This window comes from Monodon monoceros, unplaced genomic scaffold (genome assembly GCF_005190385.1).
Source record: "Monodon monoceros isolate NGI ecotype Baffin Bay Population unplaced genomic scaffold, NGI_Narwhal_1 Super_Scaffold_4, whole genome shotgun sequence".
Lineage (NCBI taxonomy): Eukaryota > Metazoa > Chordata > Mammalia > Artiodactyla > Monodontidae > Monodon > Monodon monoceros.
In genome coordinates, this window is record NW_021703781.1 from 57,050,817 (window position 1) to 57,068,949 (window position 18,133).

The following is an 18,133-nucleotide window of genomic DNA, read 5'->3' on the forward strand; positions in this document are numbered from 1 at the left end:
TCAGCACAGCCACCCAACCCCGGGCGCTCCGGAGAGCTGCAGAGGAACAGCTGATGAGATGCTCTCTGACGTAGACCCACTTCTCCCCTGGGAACCCCAAGCGGGCAGAGGGAGGGGCCAAAGCCGCGCCCTGAGGGTCCACACTCTGGAAAAACAGGGCCTCACGCTCGGGAGCTCCAGCGTGGCGATGAGCGTACAGCATACCTCCCAGAAAACACTAACCTCCCAGTGGATTAAAGGGGGCAAGGAGGACAGGGTCAAGGGACGCGACGGAGCCGTGTGGTTTCCGGATGGGAAACCCCCATCGTTTAGGCACCCTTCCGCACAAGTCACTTCCAAACCAGATAACTCTCGGGGACGGACGCTTCAGACAGGCGGTGGCTCCTACGCAAATGGCTCTGTCCCCGCGCCCTCGGTCCGTGGCGCGCGCAGCTGCGGTAGTCACTGCGCTTCCCCGCCCCCGCCCCTGGATGCCCCCCTCCCTCTCTCCGCCAGACCCGGAGCAGGAGCTCCGCCCACAACGCGCCGCCCCAGGCACCCCCCAACCCCGCCACCCCACGCTTTAAAACCCGGTGCACACCGCTCTGCCGCGTCCCGGCCGGCTCACCTCTCTTCTCCTCGTCAGCTCCAGCGCAGCCGCTCTCCCGGTCCTGGTCCCGGCACCATGAGCTTCGGCTCGGAGCACTACCTGGGCGCCGCCTCCTCCTACCGCAAGGTGTTCGGAGACGGCTCGCGCCTGTCCTCGCGCCTCCCCGGGGCCGGCGGCGCGGGTAGCTTCCGCTCGCAGTCGCTGTCCCGCTGCAATGTGGCCTCCTCGGCTGCCTGCTCCTCGGCCTCGTCGCTCGGCCTGGGCCTGGCCTACCGCCGGTCTCCGGCGTCCGACGGGCTGGACCTGAGTCAGGCGGCGGCGCGCACCAACGAGTACAAGATCATCCGTACTAACGAGAAGGAGCAGCTTCAGGGCCTCAACGACCGCTTCGCCATGTTCATCGAGAAGGTGCACCAGCTGGAGACGCAGAACCGCGCGCTCGAGGCCGAGCTGGCCGCGCTGCGGCAGCGCCACGCCGAGCCGTCGCGCCTCGGAGAGCTCTTCCAGCGCGAGCTGCGCGAGCTGCGCGCGCAGCTGGAGGAGGCGAGCTCGGCGCGCGCGCAAGCCCTGCTGGAGCGCGACGGGCTGGCGGAGGAGGTGCAGCGGCTACGGGCACGCTGCGAGGAGGAGAGCCGAGGGCGCGAAGGGGCCGAGCGCGCCCTGAAGGCGCAGCAGCGCGACGTGGACGGCGCCACGCTGGCCCGCCTGGATCTGGAGAAGAAGGTGGAGTCGCTGCTGGACGAGCTGGCCTTCGTGCGCCAGGTGCACGACGAGGAGGTGGCCGAGCTACTGGCCACGCTGCAGGCGTCGTCGCAGGCCGCGGCCGAGGTGGACGTGGCTGTGGCTAAACCAGACCTGACTTCGGCGCTGAGGGAGATCCGCGCCCAGTATGAGTCCCTGGCCGCCAAGAACCTGCAGTCAGCTGAGGAGTGGTACAAGTCCAAGTTTGCCAACCTGAACGAGCAGGCGGCGCGCAGCACCGAGGCCATCCGGGCCAGCCGCGAGGAGATTCACGAGTACCGGCGCCAGCTGCAGGCACGCACCATCGAGATCGAGGGGCTGCGCGGGGCCAACGAGTCCTTGGAGAGGCAGATCCTGGAGCTGGAGGAGCGTCACAGTGCCGAGGTGGCCAGCTACCAGGTAAAGGTTGGAACGCTGCGTAGGGAGGGGAGTCCTGTTCTCTCCCGCGCATACTTCCCGCACAGTTGGGGCTCTAGGAACCAAGGAGAGGATAAGGGAGGGGACAGAAAGAGCCTCGCCTGGAGGCATTAGCAAACAAAAAGCCCTGGAGCCTCTCTCGCTAATTTTAGGGGCCTGGACGCCCTCATTCCCTGCCCCTCACTTAACGTCCCTATCCAAGCTCTTCTAACAAAGAAGCTCTCAAGCTTCTGTTCTTCGGAGTCTTAAAATCTACCGCATCCCTGTCAGCAAGTGGGCGTGAACACGCTGGCGACCTGAAGAACAACACCCACCCAAAGTAGGAGTGAGCCCAACGCGGGTGGGTCACAGCCTCTCCATGGCTGGTGGTGCTGTTTCCGCTGTCTGGCTTGTTTGATTGACTTTGAAAGGCTTTCTGTGCGCCCTGGAAATAGTCCTGCCCTTGGGTTGGGGGAAGAATGAGGGACTAAACTGGGAAGGGTTCTATCCCATTGTCTTGACTTTTGCCCTCAAAGGAGTAGAGATTGGGAGCCAACAAGATGAGTGATTGGGCTAGTAATAACCGCTCTGCTCTGTCCTCCCCCAACACATATACACGGTTCCCTCCTCCACCGAGTAATGTTACTACTTCCTAAAGAAAGCTTTGCAGCTGTCAGCAAATGAGCGTGGTCGGTCGCTGTCCTCGGTGCTGATCTCTCGTTCTTCCCATCTCAGAATTTCCCTCTTGTCTCATGTCCCAGTTATGAGTCTCTAGGCAATTAACTGCTTTGATTTTTTTTCTCTCCTGCAACACCAACACATCAGTCTTGGCTACCTGCAATCAAAAAGGTCACCTCGTGGACAGCATCAATTTTCACTTTCATGGATGGCTTAGCACTTAACAAAAACCACTTAATCTGCTCAGCAGCAGTGAAGTCCCACTCGAAAATGCCCATTTCCTTAACATTTTTCCATCCTAAGTGCATGTGATAAATCACAGAGATGGGTTCATCTTTGTTATAGGTCACTTATATTTTTTCCGTCTTTGCCTGTCCTCTAAGCCCCGGTGAAGGTATCGATTGGCTCTTTCCTCCTTTTCTCTCCAAACAAAGGCCACTGCATCTTCAGTTTTACCACATAGAACATTCTGGGCTTATGACCACAAAGGACACAGAGGCAGGAGAAAAGTGTAGAAAAGAATCTAAATAGTGTGGTTCAGTTTCAAGGTGCAATAAAAAAGTCCATGGGATAGAATGCTAATAATTCAGAAACTTTCAATAATTCATTCTAGCCAAGATCAAAGTTTACATTTGATAAAATTAATGGGGTTTGGGAACATTAATAAAATACAATCAAGAAAGGAGTGAAACCTCAAAATGCTATTTGAGTCTGGAGCTATTGATGTGCAGTATTTGCTGTTCATTATAAATTACTCCCTTTGATAAAGGAAGGAAGCTTGCTTAGACCATTTGTTTTGGTGTTTGGAATTACAGTAATATTCAGATACTTCTATTCCACTTCAATATCTGTAACTTGAACTTTTCACTATGTGGCCTAGGTCCCAGACGGCCTGAACTAATCACATTTAGTTAATTGAGACTTCATGTTTTCTTCTAGAAGCTTCAAAGGATGAGTTAGGTGGTCTTCTGGAGGGCTAGCCCAGTATTTCTCTAAAAAGGATAACTTACCCACAACCTCCATCTGAATTGGGCTTTGCCATGTCCTCTGTTTGCTCATTATAGCCCCTGTATTCTGAGAGGTAGCGACAGTATTGTCTGGCTTGTTTTGTTTGCTTTAAAAGGCTTTCAGTGTTAGACAATAGTAGGGTCATGGAGATGTAGTCTGCAGAAAACAAAAAACAACAGAAACTGCAGTTCCTGCAGCTCTGCAGTGCTGCCCCCGTCAGCTTTAGCCTCAGAGCCTCAGTGGACCTGCTTTGAATGGAAGAGAAGATCAGACAACATATATACATATATATATGTATATATGTGTGTGTGTGTGTGTGTGTGTGTGTGTATCCTACCTACCTCTTAGGACCTAAGGCTCAGGTGGGGCTCACATCTTCACCTAGGGATCCTGAAGTCCTGAAGCCACAAGGGAGTCATTGGGCTATTCTCTGTAGCAGTCTTAGCAGTGCTGACTGAGATGAAAAGCCTCCTCCACAGTGAGATTCAGCCATTGTTTTCTTGCCCTCTAACCCCCTCCCCCTCCCCTTTCACTGCAGTAATGGAGGCTGTTCTTTCTTCTGCTTCAGAGATTAGTGGTAGGCTCATCTTCCTTTGCAAGTTTGCCACCCTCTTAGAGGCAGAGGAGGGCCCCATTAAAGTCACGTTTTCCCTGCTCCTGAGAGCTAACAGCCTGTTTGAGGAAGGAAAGCTTATCACACTTTTGAAAGGGTGATGAATGATTCAAGGTGACATAGTAAGTATACAGTGGCGTATGAGAGAGCCTGAATCAGGTAACAGGAAACATTATGAGGAGTTAGGGCTGTTGTCCTCAGAAGCCAAACAGAGCCACCCTCTTTAGCTGAAGGTTTTCCATTTCTGACACAGGGTGATTCTGGTTCCTGCATAGCTGCTTCACCACCATTAGAGTCCTTGCTCTGCCAAAGATGTCTAAGGACATTTTTGCAGGGTACTGGGGGCCCTGGCCCTATACTGTGGTCAGTCTTGGAAAGCTGAAGCTTTCCTTGAAAGACCTTGCTGAACAATCAAGATCACACCATTAGTTAATGCTCTCCAGGGAGATGAGCCAAGTCTGCCCTCTTCTCTCCAGTATGAGATTGGAATGCAGCCTAATTAAATAGGAGGAAGGGGCTGGCCCCTTGGAGATTGGGGGTGGCAGTGGCTGAGTAAAAATCTATAGCTTGATAGATCCATTTCTGAAATTAGAATTCAAGAAAAAAGCTTCATTTGGTCCCTCTCTCTCTTTTTTTTCCAACTCATCCATGTGCTTTTTGCTTTCTTTTGTTCTGTTTTTGCCCCCTCTACTTCACTGTATTATTGTTACCTGGGCCATCCTGATAGAGCCTTTACAGAAAATAAAAAACTAGTGGTTCCTAAACCCACTGACCCACCAAGGTTACTTGGGCGCTTAACAGAAAGATTCTCAGGCCCACTCCCAAAGATATGGATTCAGCAGTTTGCAGGTGGGGCCCAGGAATACGCAATTTCGATAAAAGCACCGTCATTCCTCAGACTGATTTGGGTGTGCATTGACTTAAACCACATTTCCCAGTGTACACCAGCCTATAGAAATACATATAATGCAACATTTTAAAGTATGGTAGGAGAAAAAAAATATGGGATGAAGCAAAGACAGGAGTGAGAAAAGGCAGCACAGTGACCTGTGAGTGTACCATACATAGAAATCCTCTCTCCCCACCTTCATGTATCAGGCAGAGCAGTAATTCTGAACAGCCTCTTTCAATCAGTGAGTGCCACACTCATTACTGCTCACCTGGCTGAGGGCCCCTCAAAGTGATGAACCCACAGCACTGTCTGTTGTTCCTATGCTCCACTGCAGATGCTAGTGTGGCCAGTTCTCTCTCTTTACTCCCAGCCCGCATCCTTCCTTCTGGCCCTGAGGAAGATGCTCAGCACTTGGTTTAGCCATTCCAGGAGAGACCCTCGCTGGAGCTGGGAGTGCCTCTCTCCCACTCCCTCAGGCTAATCCAGAAGTAGCTGCGTGGTTGGGGGAGGGAGCAGTCTGCAGCACTCTGCTCACATTTCGAGCTGGAGGCCATCTTTGGCAGGGCTTTTGAAGGGCAATGCAAGACAGCCTGGTGTGGGGAAGAGAGTGCAAACAAGAGACTGGACACTGAGGAGCAGTGGTCAGCAGTCAGCACAGTTCCTTCTAACAGGAGCAAAGTCGTGCCTTCTGTCTACACTGATCCATAAAATAGACATGTGAAATGTGTAACAGAAAAGTTTAAGGAAATTTCATCTATCTGGAACTCAGGTCCCCAACAACCTCTCATTCAGAAAACACAGCTGTGAAACAAAAATAATTTTTTTAAAAAGGACCTAATTAACCTGCTGATGTGACAAAATGCCTATCTCTAAATCACATATTGGGAAGTTGGCCCTTTTGCTGCCCCCAGCCTGTTTATTGTCAACTTTACGTGATTCTAAAGTACTTTGCTATTTGGATTTCAAGCCTGCAGCAAGATAAAGAAGAGGAGCCACTGGAGTCAGGCATTGTCAAGAATGAGTAGAAACAGATCAGTTAAACTTTCAGGACAAAGAAAACCAATACGTAGCAAACACTAACTCAAACACTGCTCTATGAATTGGGAGATTGGGATTGACATATATACACTAATATATATATAATAGATAACTAATAAGAACCGCTGTATAAAAAATAATAAAATTTTTTAAAATTACAAAAAATACTGCTCTAAGGGGCCATTTAGGATAGAAATAAACAGTCTGATATATCTTAGTTGACCTAAAAATCACATCACAGTATTCTAGGAAAATAATTGGTCATTATCTTAATCCTTAGTTGCTGAGAAAGGTTGTGTTGTGTTTAGTGTCCTAAGTAAGAGTACTACAAACCACTTTAGAAAGGTTTTTATTTAGAATTGTGATTTTTAAAAAATCTGTTACGGAGATGTACATCTTCGTGAAAAACAAACAAAAAATAATAATGTGGTGCTTTAAGGGGTTTGCCTCCAACTCTCCAACATTAAAATTTTATTTTACGTTGCCTTCCTTAGTTATCTAAAGGGTTGTAGGGAGGGCTCGTGATTAATTTGTCCATATCATTATAAGGGTAGAGAGTTAACAAGGGTAGAGATATTAACAATAATAAAAATCACTAACATTTATTGAGCATTCCTAGGTGCCAAATGCTGTCCTAATGCCTATTATCTAATTTAACAGATAATGGATTCATCACATAATAATGTGAGGTGCATTAAATTGGCATCCTAACTTGAGGATCTCAGAACACCTCAGAAAAGAATAAACACTGTAATTTCCCATATACAGAAATGGAAGTTTCAAAGAAACTAAAATATAGAAAACTGACTGAGGTATGTTAGATGTTTGTGGCAGGGCAAGAAATGCAACCCAAAGATCCTGATGAAATCCTCTTTTTTTCCTCATATAACATTTCTCTTGCTCCTTTGCATAATGAGTATACTCCCTCCCCTTTCTCCTTTTTCCTTCACCCTAGATGCTTTTCCCCCTTACCACAATAATATTGATTCTCTTACCTCTAATGCGTCACTAGCAGACTTACTTGTAGGCTAGTTTAACCTCAAATATAGCAACCATCCAGTAAAATTTCTTGGTAAAAATCCTTTTAAACTCTCATGATCTCTTAACACACTTTGGAATATTTTCATCACTGTCCAGAGTATTATGTATTTTCCCCACTGCTTATCATCCCTTGCTCTGTACCCATCAGTTAATTGAGTTTCTTCTTTGTGGTATTCCTGTCAATATTTATAGAACAGGTAGGTGGTATGAATTTTTGTTCTTTCTGCAGATTCTCTTGATTTGGAAGTTTGTACCCCCAATGTGTCAGCCCTGCCTTTCACCATTGCTTCAACATCCCCACAAGGGAAGTTCAAAGGTTCCTCAGCTCTTACTTTCTTGAGGTTTCTGATATTTTTATATGCATCACTACTTCATAAAAATAACTCTCAGTCATTGTGCTCTTCATGTTGACAGAGTTGCAACTGAATTATATAAATTATTTGCTCAGAATAAGAAAAGAAATGCTTATGTAGCATCATTCATTCATTCAACAGTCATTCATTGAGCATCTACAATGTGCATTGTGCTAGGCTGTGGGCTTCCAGAGGTGAACTAGACAGAAGGGGTCCAGGTTTCCATGTAAATTACATCCTGGTTCAATTGTTCTCTAATAGTGATTCACCCTCCCAGGGACGTTTAGCAGTGTCTGGAGACATTGTTGATTTTCACAACTGGGAGGCAGGGCACGTGCTACTGGCATCTAGTGGATAGAGGTCAGGGATGCTGCTAAAAATCCTACGTTCATAGGACAGCCCCCCACAACAAGGAATTACCCAGATAATGATAAGAGCTAAAAAGCAGAGTGGGGACTTCCCTGGTGGCGCAGTGGTTAAGAATCTGCCTGCCAATGCAGGGGACACGGGTTAGATCCCTGGTCCGGGAAGATCCCACATGCCGCGGAACAACTAAGCCTGTGCGCCACAACTACCGAGCCTGCGCTCTAGAGCCCGCAAGCCACACCTACTGAGCCCGCGTGTTGCAACTACTGAAGCCCACGCGCCTACAGCCGGCGCTCCGCAACAAGAAAAGCCACCGCAATGAGAAGCCTGCACACTGCAACGAAGAGCAGCCCCCGCTCACCGCAACTAGAGAAAGCCCACGCGCAGCAACGAAGACCCAACGCAGCCAAAAATAAATAAATAAATCTATTTTTTAAATATAATAAATAAATAAAAATCAGAGTGGCCAGTTTCAAATGGGGGCTTTTTTCTAAGTTGTCTTCCCACTGGAGGTGCCTTTTTCTAATCTACACGAAGTTCCTTCATGGGCTAGCAGCTGCCCTGGTTTAAGGTAAAATCACGTGCTAGATCGGTGTGGAAAGGGTACTTAAACTGGATGCTGAGGAAGACCTGTCTTAGTAAAGGGCATTTGAACTGAATCTAGTTATGACATGATGTCAGTCATGTGAAGACCCACCACAGAGCATTCCAAACAGAGGAAATAGCTAGCCTAAAGGGCCTGGGATAGCAATGAACTTGGTAAGTTTAAGGAGCAAAAGAGAAGGCCAGGGTAGCTGAAACACATTGAGCAAGGGGAAAAGTAGAGGCCATGCTGAGGAGTTTGGACTTAATTCCAAAACTGTTGGAGGGTTTTAGGAAGATGAGCAATCGGATCCACTGTGTTTTTAAAAGATCCTCTGGTTTCTCAAGAATCACAGATTTAAAGCTATTTTTCTTCTGTGCCTGGGTTTGCACCTGGAGGAACTTAAAGCAAAAGTATTATATGAACTTAGTTTCTTTTTAAAAAAATATTATAATTTCAATCTGCCATTTGGATTAAAAAAAAATTCCTTGGAGTGTTTATGCTTCCTCCTATCTGTCATGAAAATGCTTTCAGTAAAGTGATTGAGTAGCAGACTTCCAGGAAACCATCAAAACAAATGGAGGCAGAGAAGACTTGCCATCCCCTCTGTGCTGTCCACAGTTGGAATTTTCTGAATCTAAGCTCCTGACCTGAGGCTTTGGTTTGGGAAAGTACATGTAACAACTGAGTGATTCAGCAGTAATACAGCAAGCAAGGGAAGGACAGTAAGTAAGTAAAAAATAAGTATTTCCCCAGTATTCAGTTTAGAACCATGTGCTCCGTGGCAGAAATGTATCCAAATCTCCTGGGGACCTTTATGAAAAAATGCGGATGCTGGGACCCCACCCTAGAACAAATGAATCAGAATCTGGGCTGGGGGACAGGTCTGGATTTTTAATGTGTAGGCAGGGTTGAGAATCCTTGCTTTCTCAATCTCAGTCTCAGTCTCCATGAATGCCAGCTGCTTTGGCCTAAATATGTTGGACATGTCTTGCTTTTCAGGATAACATTGGGCAGCTGGAGAATGATCTGAGGAACACCAAGAGTGAGATGGCCCGTCACCTTCGGGAGTACCAGGACTTGCTCAATGTCAAAATGGCTCTTGACATTGAGATAGCAGCTTACAGGTATGTCACAGGGCATGCTCACCCAAGCAGATCCCATCACCTGGGGCATCTCTACCCAAATAAGTGGTTTTAGTCTCTCTGATTTCTGATGGGTGAGGGGGGCGGGGGTTAAGGAAGGGCATCACGGGCTCCTTCCAGGTGAGCTGACCCTTATGTCCCTCGACTTGGTTATATCCCAGCTCCACCTTACTAGGCCTGGAGTAGTCTACCTATCTCTGCAAGGATTTAAGGGGATAATGTGAGTGCACAGAGGTTGAAATAAAATCCATCAGACTCTAACTTTAAAAATAATGTTCATGTAACATAGAAAGTCCCAACAGGTGAGGTATCCCCCTGGATTCCTACTCAAGCAATATGTAAGTGAACATTTACCTCTAAAAAAAATAAATACAGGGTGGCGGTGGTGGTGGTGTGATGAATTGGGAGATTGGGATTGACATGTATACACTAATATGTATAAAATAGATAACTAATAAGAACCTGCTGTATAAAAAAATAAATTAAATTCTAAATAAATAAATAAATAACAGCAGCTACTATTTTTTGAATGACTACTGCGTGCCAGGCACTATATTAGATACTGCATATAAATTAACTAGGTATCAAGTCATATTATTCCCATTTTGCAGATGAGAAAACTTGAACCACAGACTGTGCAACATGCTCAAAGTCACAGTGCTGGTAATGGAAGAGCTCAAACTCAACCCCAGATCTGTCTGAAAATTTTTTCTTTTTTTCCTTACACTATGTATACTACTTCAAAACAAAGCTCCAAGAGGAGTTGATAGTGTTTTGAGTTTCTGATTTAAAAAAAAATGATAAAAATTATTAGAGTTATGAGAGAAAAAGGTATTGGGGCCATGCTTTTATGATGCTGTTTAAGCCAGGCTGGGAAAAAACTTGGTATTTGAAACAGTGTAATTCACTGGTTTCTGTTATTGCTGATTCCATTTCCTTTGTACCCCTACACGTTGAAAAAAATACAAATCTCAAGTTCAGGCTGATTAGGCAATTCCTTTGTGGACTTCTTACCTTCTTATCCCTGTTGCACTTAAGGTGTTAATTAGTAAAATTACTTCTCCTTAGAGCTTTGTAGACTCTAAGTGCCAAAAATGGGTGTGATGAAACCAAGGGGAGTTGTAGGGTTTTTTTAAACGTATTTGCGAATAGGTTTCCCCTTGACAGTGCTTTAAACGCAGCTTGTGCTAAAGATTTGTGAGTGTGTGTGTGTGTGAGTGTGTGTTTGAGTGTGTGTGTGCACATGCCAGATAAAGTCCAGGTCTTTGAGCCTTGAAATTCAATATTTATTGGCCTCAATCTCATGAAGAAACTGCAAAATCTTTCTAATCTTTCTAAAATGAATAGAGGCTGGAGGGTTAAATTCTTTAAAAGTTTCAAGTTGACTTCCTGAGAGTTTTTCTCTGTTGGATTTACAGGAAACTGCTGGAAGGCGAAGAGACACGTTTTAGCACCAGTGGATTAAGCATTTCAGGGCTGAATCCACTTCCCAATCCAAGCTATCTGCTCCCTCCTAGAATCCTCAGTTCTACCACCTCCAAAGTCTCATCCACTGGGCTGTCTCTTAAGAAAGAGGAGGAGGAAGAGGAGGCTTCTAAGGTAGCCACGAAGAAAACCTCCCAGATAGGGGAAAGTTTTGAAGAAATATTGGAGGAGACAGTGATATCTGCTAAGAAAACCGAGAAATCAAATATAGAAGAAAGCACCATTTCAAGCCAAAAAATATAATTCTGTTGCTTGAAAAAAGTTAATGCTTAAGAGGGGATAATATGCATTTGACTTGTTAAACAGCCTATTCCTGATCCAAAACACCTGTCGCCACTATACAATGTTTTCAAGGCTTCAGTCTCATATTTAGCATTGAATACTTACTTTCTCTAATAAGAAAACCACACCTTAGATTGGAGCAAACCGCAGTCCTAGAGCAATCACAGAGGAGTTATCTAAGAATGCAGCTTTCTCACCTAAACCTTAGGCTTCACAGCAATAGATGATTCAGGTACAGAGGAAGTACAAACTAAGGTACTAAATCTGTGATCATCATCATTTTGCTGTGAATTGAAATTAAAACCTATATTCACTCACCATACCCAGCCATTACCCAGCTATTTAATCTCACTCTAGATACCTAAAACATAAGGTCACTGCCAAAGATAAACCCACGGTCCACACCTGACACCACTCTGATAGAACTGTTTCACAAATGATAGGTGTTTGTTTAATGGACTCTTTCCCTCCCATCCCCCCTCAATTCCATATATCCTTTTCTTCCATTCAGAAGAAAAAAAAAAAGGCTAGTGTAGTATTTATCCCTTTGAAATACATTTCGGTTCTTCTCAAAAGAACTTACCCCCTTTAGCTCTCTCTGCTCAATAAGTAGAATTAGATGCATGCTGACCATTTCTGTGATTTGTGTAGTGACTTCTCCCTGTCCATTTCATGTCCTTCTATTGCTATAGTTTAAAAGAAATGGCAGTGATAAGTTTTATGGGTTGCCCCCAACAAATAAAATATTGAAAAAAGTCCCTAGATTTTAGGCTTTTAGCTTATTCAAATCCACTTAATCAGGAAAAAGGAATACTTCATTGAGTGTAGCTTTTCACCTTAACTTTAGAAGCACAGTTAATCCCAAACTGTGATTAAGCTGACCTTAGATTTAGTAGTATAAGCTAGAAGAGGTATTTGTATGAAGGGGAAAAGCCAAGGTCTCATTTATCTGTGGCAGTTCATTTGTGGTGATAGAGAATTAGCTGTTTCATGCCTTTACCCTTAGACAGAATCCACATATTCCCCTTCCCACTAGTCTAGGTCCTAAGGAGGCCTTGGTTTCACTCTTAAACCTTTTAAGAGTGCTAAGTATAGATTATGTTATCACCAGGACACAATGCTCCTGCCCAAAAGTAAAAGACACTTCTGGTCAATCAACACCACCAGCGAATACAAAAAAGAAATATTTCTCTTTTCTAAAAGAGTCTTGCCCAAACAGTTTTCCCACTGCTGCATGGTTAGTGGGGTCTCCCTTCCCTGCTGGAGACGAAGAGATACTCAGACCAGAGAAGAGGCACACATGCTCCTACTCACATGCTAGGAAGTAGATTCTGGAGAGTTCAGTTTTCATCTGCCCAGCTGTGTAGCAGCTGCATTGCCCAGTCTTCCATGTGTGCCAAGTTTGATGCAGAATTAATTCTCTGTTGGAGTCACTTCCACCAGATCTAAAGAGTTGCTATATCTCTGTCACACATCTCCATTAGGAACTCTGTGGTGAAAAGGACATGATGCTTTTACTGAACTTTCTTATCCTAGCACATGCTTCAGTCGTTCACGGAACTTGAAAGAATACTTTTCGCTTCTTCCTTTCCCTTACTCCACCCCATCTTTACTCCCCACACTTACTGTAAAATGTTAGTAAAATGAGAATTAAAAGTCACATGAATCCCACCAACATAACTTGTGTTTCGTGGTTTTTGCTGCTTTAACTGAGAGAAGCACTGTTTTGGTTCAATGAGACAAGTGTACCCCCAAGTCATTCAGAAACCATATGTTGTCTGTTTCCTGCATCCACATTTAGTTTCGTTTAATGTTATTTTGTTGGTTTGTTTTTTCCCTGCCAAGGCCTTCGGGCAGTCTGCAGACTGTCTGGTCTGAAACACATAATGCACTAAGTGGACAGTTCATGGCAGGAAGTGGGGAAATCAAATCAATCAAATGATGAAAGACAGTGTATTCTGTACCTGGATAATAATTTTTTTTGAATTTTATATTTTTTTAAACAGCAGGTTCTTATTAGTTATCTATTTTATGCATATTAGTGTATACATGTCAATCCCAATCTCCCAGTTCATCCCACCACCACCACCACCCCCCGCTTTCCCCCCTTGGTGTCCATACATTTGTCCTCTACATGTCTCTATTTCTGCCTTGCAAACCGGTTCATCTGTAGCATTTTTCTAGATTCCTCATATATACGTTAATATACAATATTTGTTTTTCTCTTTCTGACTTACTTCACTCTGTATGACAGTCTCTAAGTCCATCCACATCTCTACAAATGACCTAATTTCGTTCCTTTTTATGGCTGAGTAATATTCCACTATGTATGTACCACATCTTCTTTATGCATTTGTCTGTTGATGGGCATTTAGGTGGCTTCCATGTCCTGGCTATTGTAAATATTGCTGCAATGAACATTGGGGTGCATGTGTCTTTTTGAATTATGGTTTTCTCTGGGTATATGCCCAGTAGTGGGATTGCTGGGTCATATGGTAATTCTGTTTTTAGTTTTTTAAGGAACCTCCATACTGTTCTCCATGGTGGCTGTATCAATTTACATTCCCATCAACAGTGCAGGAGGGTTCCCTTTTCTCCACACCCTCTACAGCATTTGTTTGTAGATTTTCTGATGATGCCAATTCTAACTGGTGTGAGGTGATACCTCATTGTAGTTTTGATTTGCATTTCTCTAATAATTAGTGATGTTGAGCAGCTTTTCATGTGTTTCTTTGTCATCTGTATGTCTTCTTTGGAGAAATGTCTATTTACGTCTTCTGCCCATTTTCTGACTGGGTTGTTTTTTTAATATTGAGCTGCATGACCTGTTTATGTATTTTGGAGATTAATCCTTTGTCCGTTGATTCATTTGCAAATATTTTCTCCCATTCTGAGGGTTGTCTTTTCAGCTTGTTTATAGTTTCCTTTGCTGTGCAAAAGCTTTTAAGTTTCATTAGGTCCCATTTGTTTATTTTTGTTTTTATTTCCATTACTCTAGGAGGTGTGTCCAAAAAAGATCTTATTGTGATTTGTGTCAAAGAGTGTTCTTCCTATGTTTTCCTCTAAGAGTTTTATAGTGTCTGGTGTTACATTTAGGTCTCTAATCCATTTTGAGTTTATTTTTGTGTATGGTGTTAGGGAGTGTTCTAATTCCATTCTTTTACATGTAGCTGTCCAGTTTTCCCAGCACCACTTATTGAAGAGACTGTCTTTTCTCCATTGTATATCCTTGCCTCCTTTGTCATAGATTAGTTGACCATAGGTGCATGGGTTTATCTCTGGGCTTTCTATCCTGTTCCGCTGATCTATATTTCTGTTTTTGTGCCAGGACCATATTGTCTTGATTACTGTGGCTTCGTAGTATAGTCTGAACTCAGGAAGTCTGATTCCTCCAGCTCCATTTTTTCCCCTCAAGATTTCTTTAGCTATTTGGGGTCTTTTGTGTCTCCATACAAATTTTAAGATTTTTTGTTCTAGTTTTGTAAAAAATGCCATTGGTAATTTGATAGGGATTGCATTGAATCTGTAGATTGCTTTGGGTAGTATAGTCATTTTCACAATATTGATTCTTCCAATCCAAGAACATGGTATATCTCTCCATCTGTTTCTGTCATTTTGATTTCTTTCATCAGTGCCTTGTAGTTTTCTGAGTACAGGTCTTTGACCTCCTTAGGTAGGTTTCTTCCTAGGCATTTTATTCTTTTTGTTGCAGTGGTGAATGGGGTTGTTCCCTTAATTTCTCTTTCTGATCTTTCATTGTTAGTGTATAGGAATGCAAGAGATTTCTGTGCATTCGTTTTGTATCCTGCTACTTTACCCAATTCATTGATTAGCTATAGTAGTTTTCTGGTGGCATCTTTAGGATTCTCTATGTATAGTATCATGTCATCTGCAAACAGTGACAGTTTTATGTCTTCTTTTCCAATTTGTATTCCTTTTATTTCTTTTTCTTCTCTGATTGCCATGGCTAGGACTTCCAAAACTATGTTGAATAACAGTGGCAAGAGCGGACATCCTTGTCTTGTTCCTGATCTTAGAGGAAATGCTTTCAGTTTTTCACCATTGAGAATGATGTTGGCTGTGGGTTTATCGTATATGGCCTTTATTGTGTTGAGGTAGGTTCCCTCTATGCCCACTTTCTGGAGAGTTTTTAATCACAAATGGGTGTTGAATTTTGTCAAAAGCTTTTTCTGCATCTATTGAGATGATCATATGGTTTTTATTCTTCAATTTGTTAATATGGTGTATCACGTTGATTGATTTGCATGTATTGAAGAATCCTTGCATCCCTGGGGTAAATCCCACGTGATCGTGGTGTATGATTCTTTTAATGTGATGTTGGATTCTGTTTGCTAGTATTTTGTTGAGGATTTTTGCATCTATATTCATCAGTGATATTGGTCTGTAATTTTCTTTTTTTTTTTTTGTAGTATCTTTGTCTGGTTTTGGTGTCAGGATGATGGCGGCCTTGTAGAATGAGTGTGGGATTGTTCTTTCCTCTTAAATTTTTTGGAAGGGTTTGAGAAGGATGGGTGTTAGCTCTTCTCTAAATGTTTGATAGAATTCACCTGTAAAGCCATCTGGACCTGGACTTTTGTTTGTTGGAAGATTTTTAATCACAGTTTCAATTTCATTACTTGTGATTGGTCTGTTCATATTTTCTGTTTCTTCCTGGTTCAGTCTTGGAAGGTTATACCTTTCTAAGAATTTGTCCATTTCTTCCAGGTTGTCCATTTTATTGGCATAGAGTTGCTTGTAGTAATCTCTTGTAATGCTTTGTATTTCTGCAGTGTCCATTGTAACTTCTTCTTTTTCTTTTCTAATTTTATTGATTTGAGTCTTCTCCCTCCTTTTCTTGATGAGTCTGGCTAAACGTTTATCAATTTTGTTTATCTTCTCAAAGAACCAGCTTCTAGTTTTATTGATCTTTGCTATTGTTTTCTTTGTTTCTATTTCATTTATTTCTGCTCTGACCGTTATGATTTCTTTCCTTCTAGTAACTTTGGGTTTTGTTTGTTCTTCTTTCTCTAGTTCCTTTAGGTGTAAGGTTAGATTATTTATCTGAGAGTTTTCTTGTTTCTATAAACTTCCCTCTTAGAACTGCTTTTGCTGCATCTCATAGGTTTTGGATCATCGTGTTTTCGTTGTCATTTGTCTCTAGGTATTTTTTGATTTCCTCTTTGATTTCTTCAGTGATCTCTTGGTTATTTAGTAACGTATTGTTTAGCCTCCATGTGTTTGTGTTTTTTATGGGGTTTTTTCCCCATAATTTATTTCTAATCTCATAGCATTGTGGTCAGAAAAGATGCTTACTATGATTTCAATTTTCTTAAATTTACCGAGGCTTGATTTGGGACCCAAGATGTGATCTATCTGGGAGAATGTTCCATGCTCACTTGAGAAGAAAGTGTAATCTGCTGTTTTCGGATGTAATGTCCTATAAATATCAATTAAATCTATCTGGTCTATTGTGTCATTTAAAGATTGTGTTTCCTTACTAATTTTCTGTCTGGATGATCTGTCCATTAAGTGAGGTGATAAAGTCCCCCACTATTATTGTGTTACTGTTGGTTTCCTCTTTTATATTTATAATTGTTATATCTTCTTCTTGGATTGATCCCTTGATCATTATGTAGTGACCTTCCTTGTCTCTTGTAAACAGTCTTTATTTTAAAGTCTATCTGATATGAGTATTGCTACTGCAGCTTTCTTTTGATTTCCATTTGCATGGAATATCTTTTTCCATACCCTCACTTTCAGTCTGTATGTGTCCCTAGGTCTGAAGTGGGTCTCTTGTAGACAGCATATATATGTGTCTTGTTTTTGTATCCATTCAGCAAGCCTGTGTCTTTTGGTTGGAGGATTTAATCCATTCACATTTAAGGTAATTATCAATAGGCATGTTCCTATTACCATTTTCTTAATTGTTTTGGGTTTGTTTTTGTAGGTCCTTTTCTTTTCTTGTGTTTTGCACTTAGAGAAGATCCTTTAGCATTTGTTGTAGAGCTGGTTTGGTGGTGCTGAATTCTCTTAGCTTTTTCTTGTCTGTAAAGCTTTTGATTTCTCCATCAAATCTGAATGAGATCCTTGCCAGGTAGAGTCACCTTGGTTGTAGTTTCTTCCCTTTCATCACTTTAAATATATCATGCCACTCCCTTCTGGCTTGTAGAGTTTCTGCTGAGAAATCAGCTGTTAACCTTATGGGAGTTCCCTTGTATGTTATTTGTGGTTTTTCCCTTGTTGCTTTTAATAATTTTTCTTTGTCTTTGATTTTTGTCAATTGATTTCTGTGTGTCTCGGTGTGTTTCTCCTTAGGTTTATCCTGCCTGGGACTCTCTGTGCTTCCTGGACTTGGGTGGCTATTTCCTTTCCCATGTTAGGGAAGTTTTCAACTATAATCTCGTCAAATATTTTCTCTGGTCCTTCCTCTCTCTCTTCTCCTTCTGGGACCCACTATAATGTGAATGCTGTTGCATTTAATGTTGTCCCAGAGGTCTCTTAGGCTGTCTTCATTTCTTTTCATTCTTTTCTCTTTATTCTGTTCCGCAGCAGTGAATTCCACCATTCTGTCTTCCAGGTCTCTTATCCGTTCTTCTGCCTCAATTATTCTGCTATTGATTCCTTCTAGTGTATTTTTCATTTCAGTTACTGTATTGTTCGCCTCTGTTTGTTTGTTCTTTAATTCTTATAGGTCTTTGTTAAACATTTCTTGTATCTTCTCCATCTTTGCCTCCATTCTTTTTCCAAGGTCCTGGATCATCTTCACTATCATTATTCTGAATTCTTTTTCTGAAAGGTTGCCTATCTCCACTTCATTTAGTTGTTTTTCAGGGGTTTTATCTTGTTCCTTCATCTGGTACATAGCCCTCTGCCTTTTCATCTTGTCTCTCTTTCTGTGAATGTGGTTTTTGTTCCACAGGCTG

General features: G+C 42.9%; 1 protein-coding gene across 1 annotated transcript; it reads left to right on the forward strand.

Annotated features, from left to right (window-relative positions):
• The first annotated feature begins 599 nt into the window (after positions 1-599).
• On the forward strand, positions 600-12,885 carry INA (internexin neuronal intermediate filament protein alpha). Its single transcript, XM_029245834.1, has 3 exons — positions 600-1,729; positions 9,301-9,425; positions 10,862-12,885. Exons 1-3 carry the CDS (start codon positions 665-667, stop codon positions 11,169-11,171), a joined length of 1,500 nt encoding a protein of 499 aa, XP_029101667.1. The 5' UTR covers positions 600-664; the 3' UTR covers positions 11,172-12,885.
• The last annotated feature ends 5,248 nt before the right edge of the window (positions 12,886-18,133 follow it).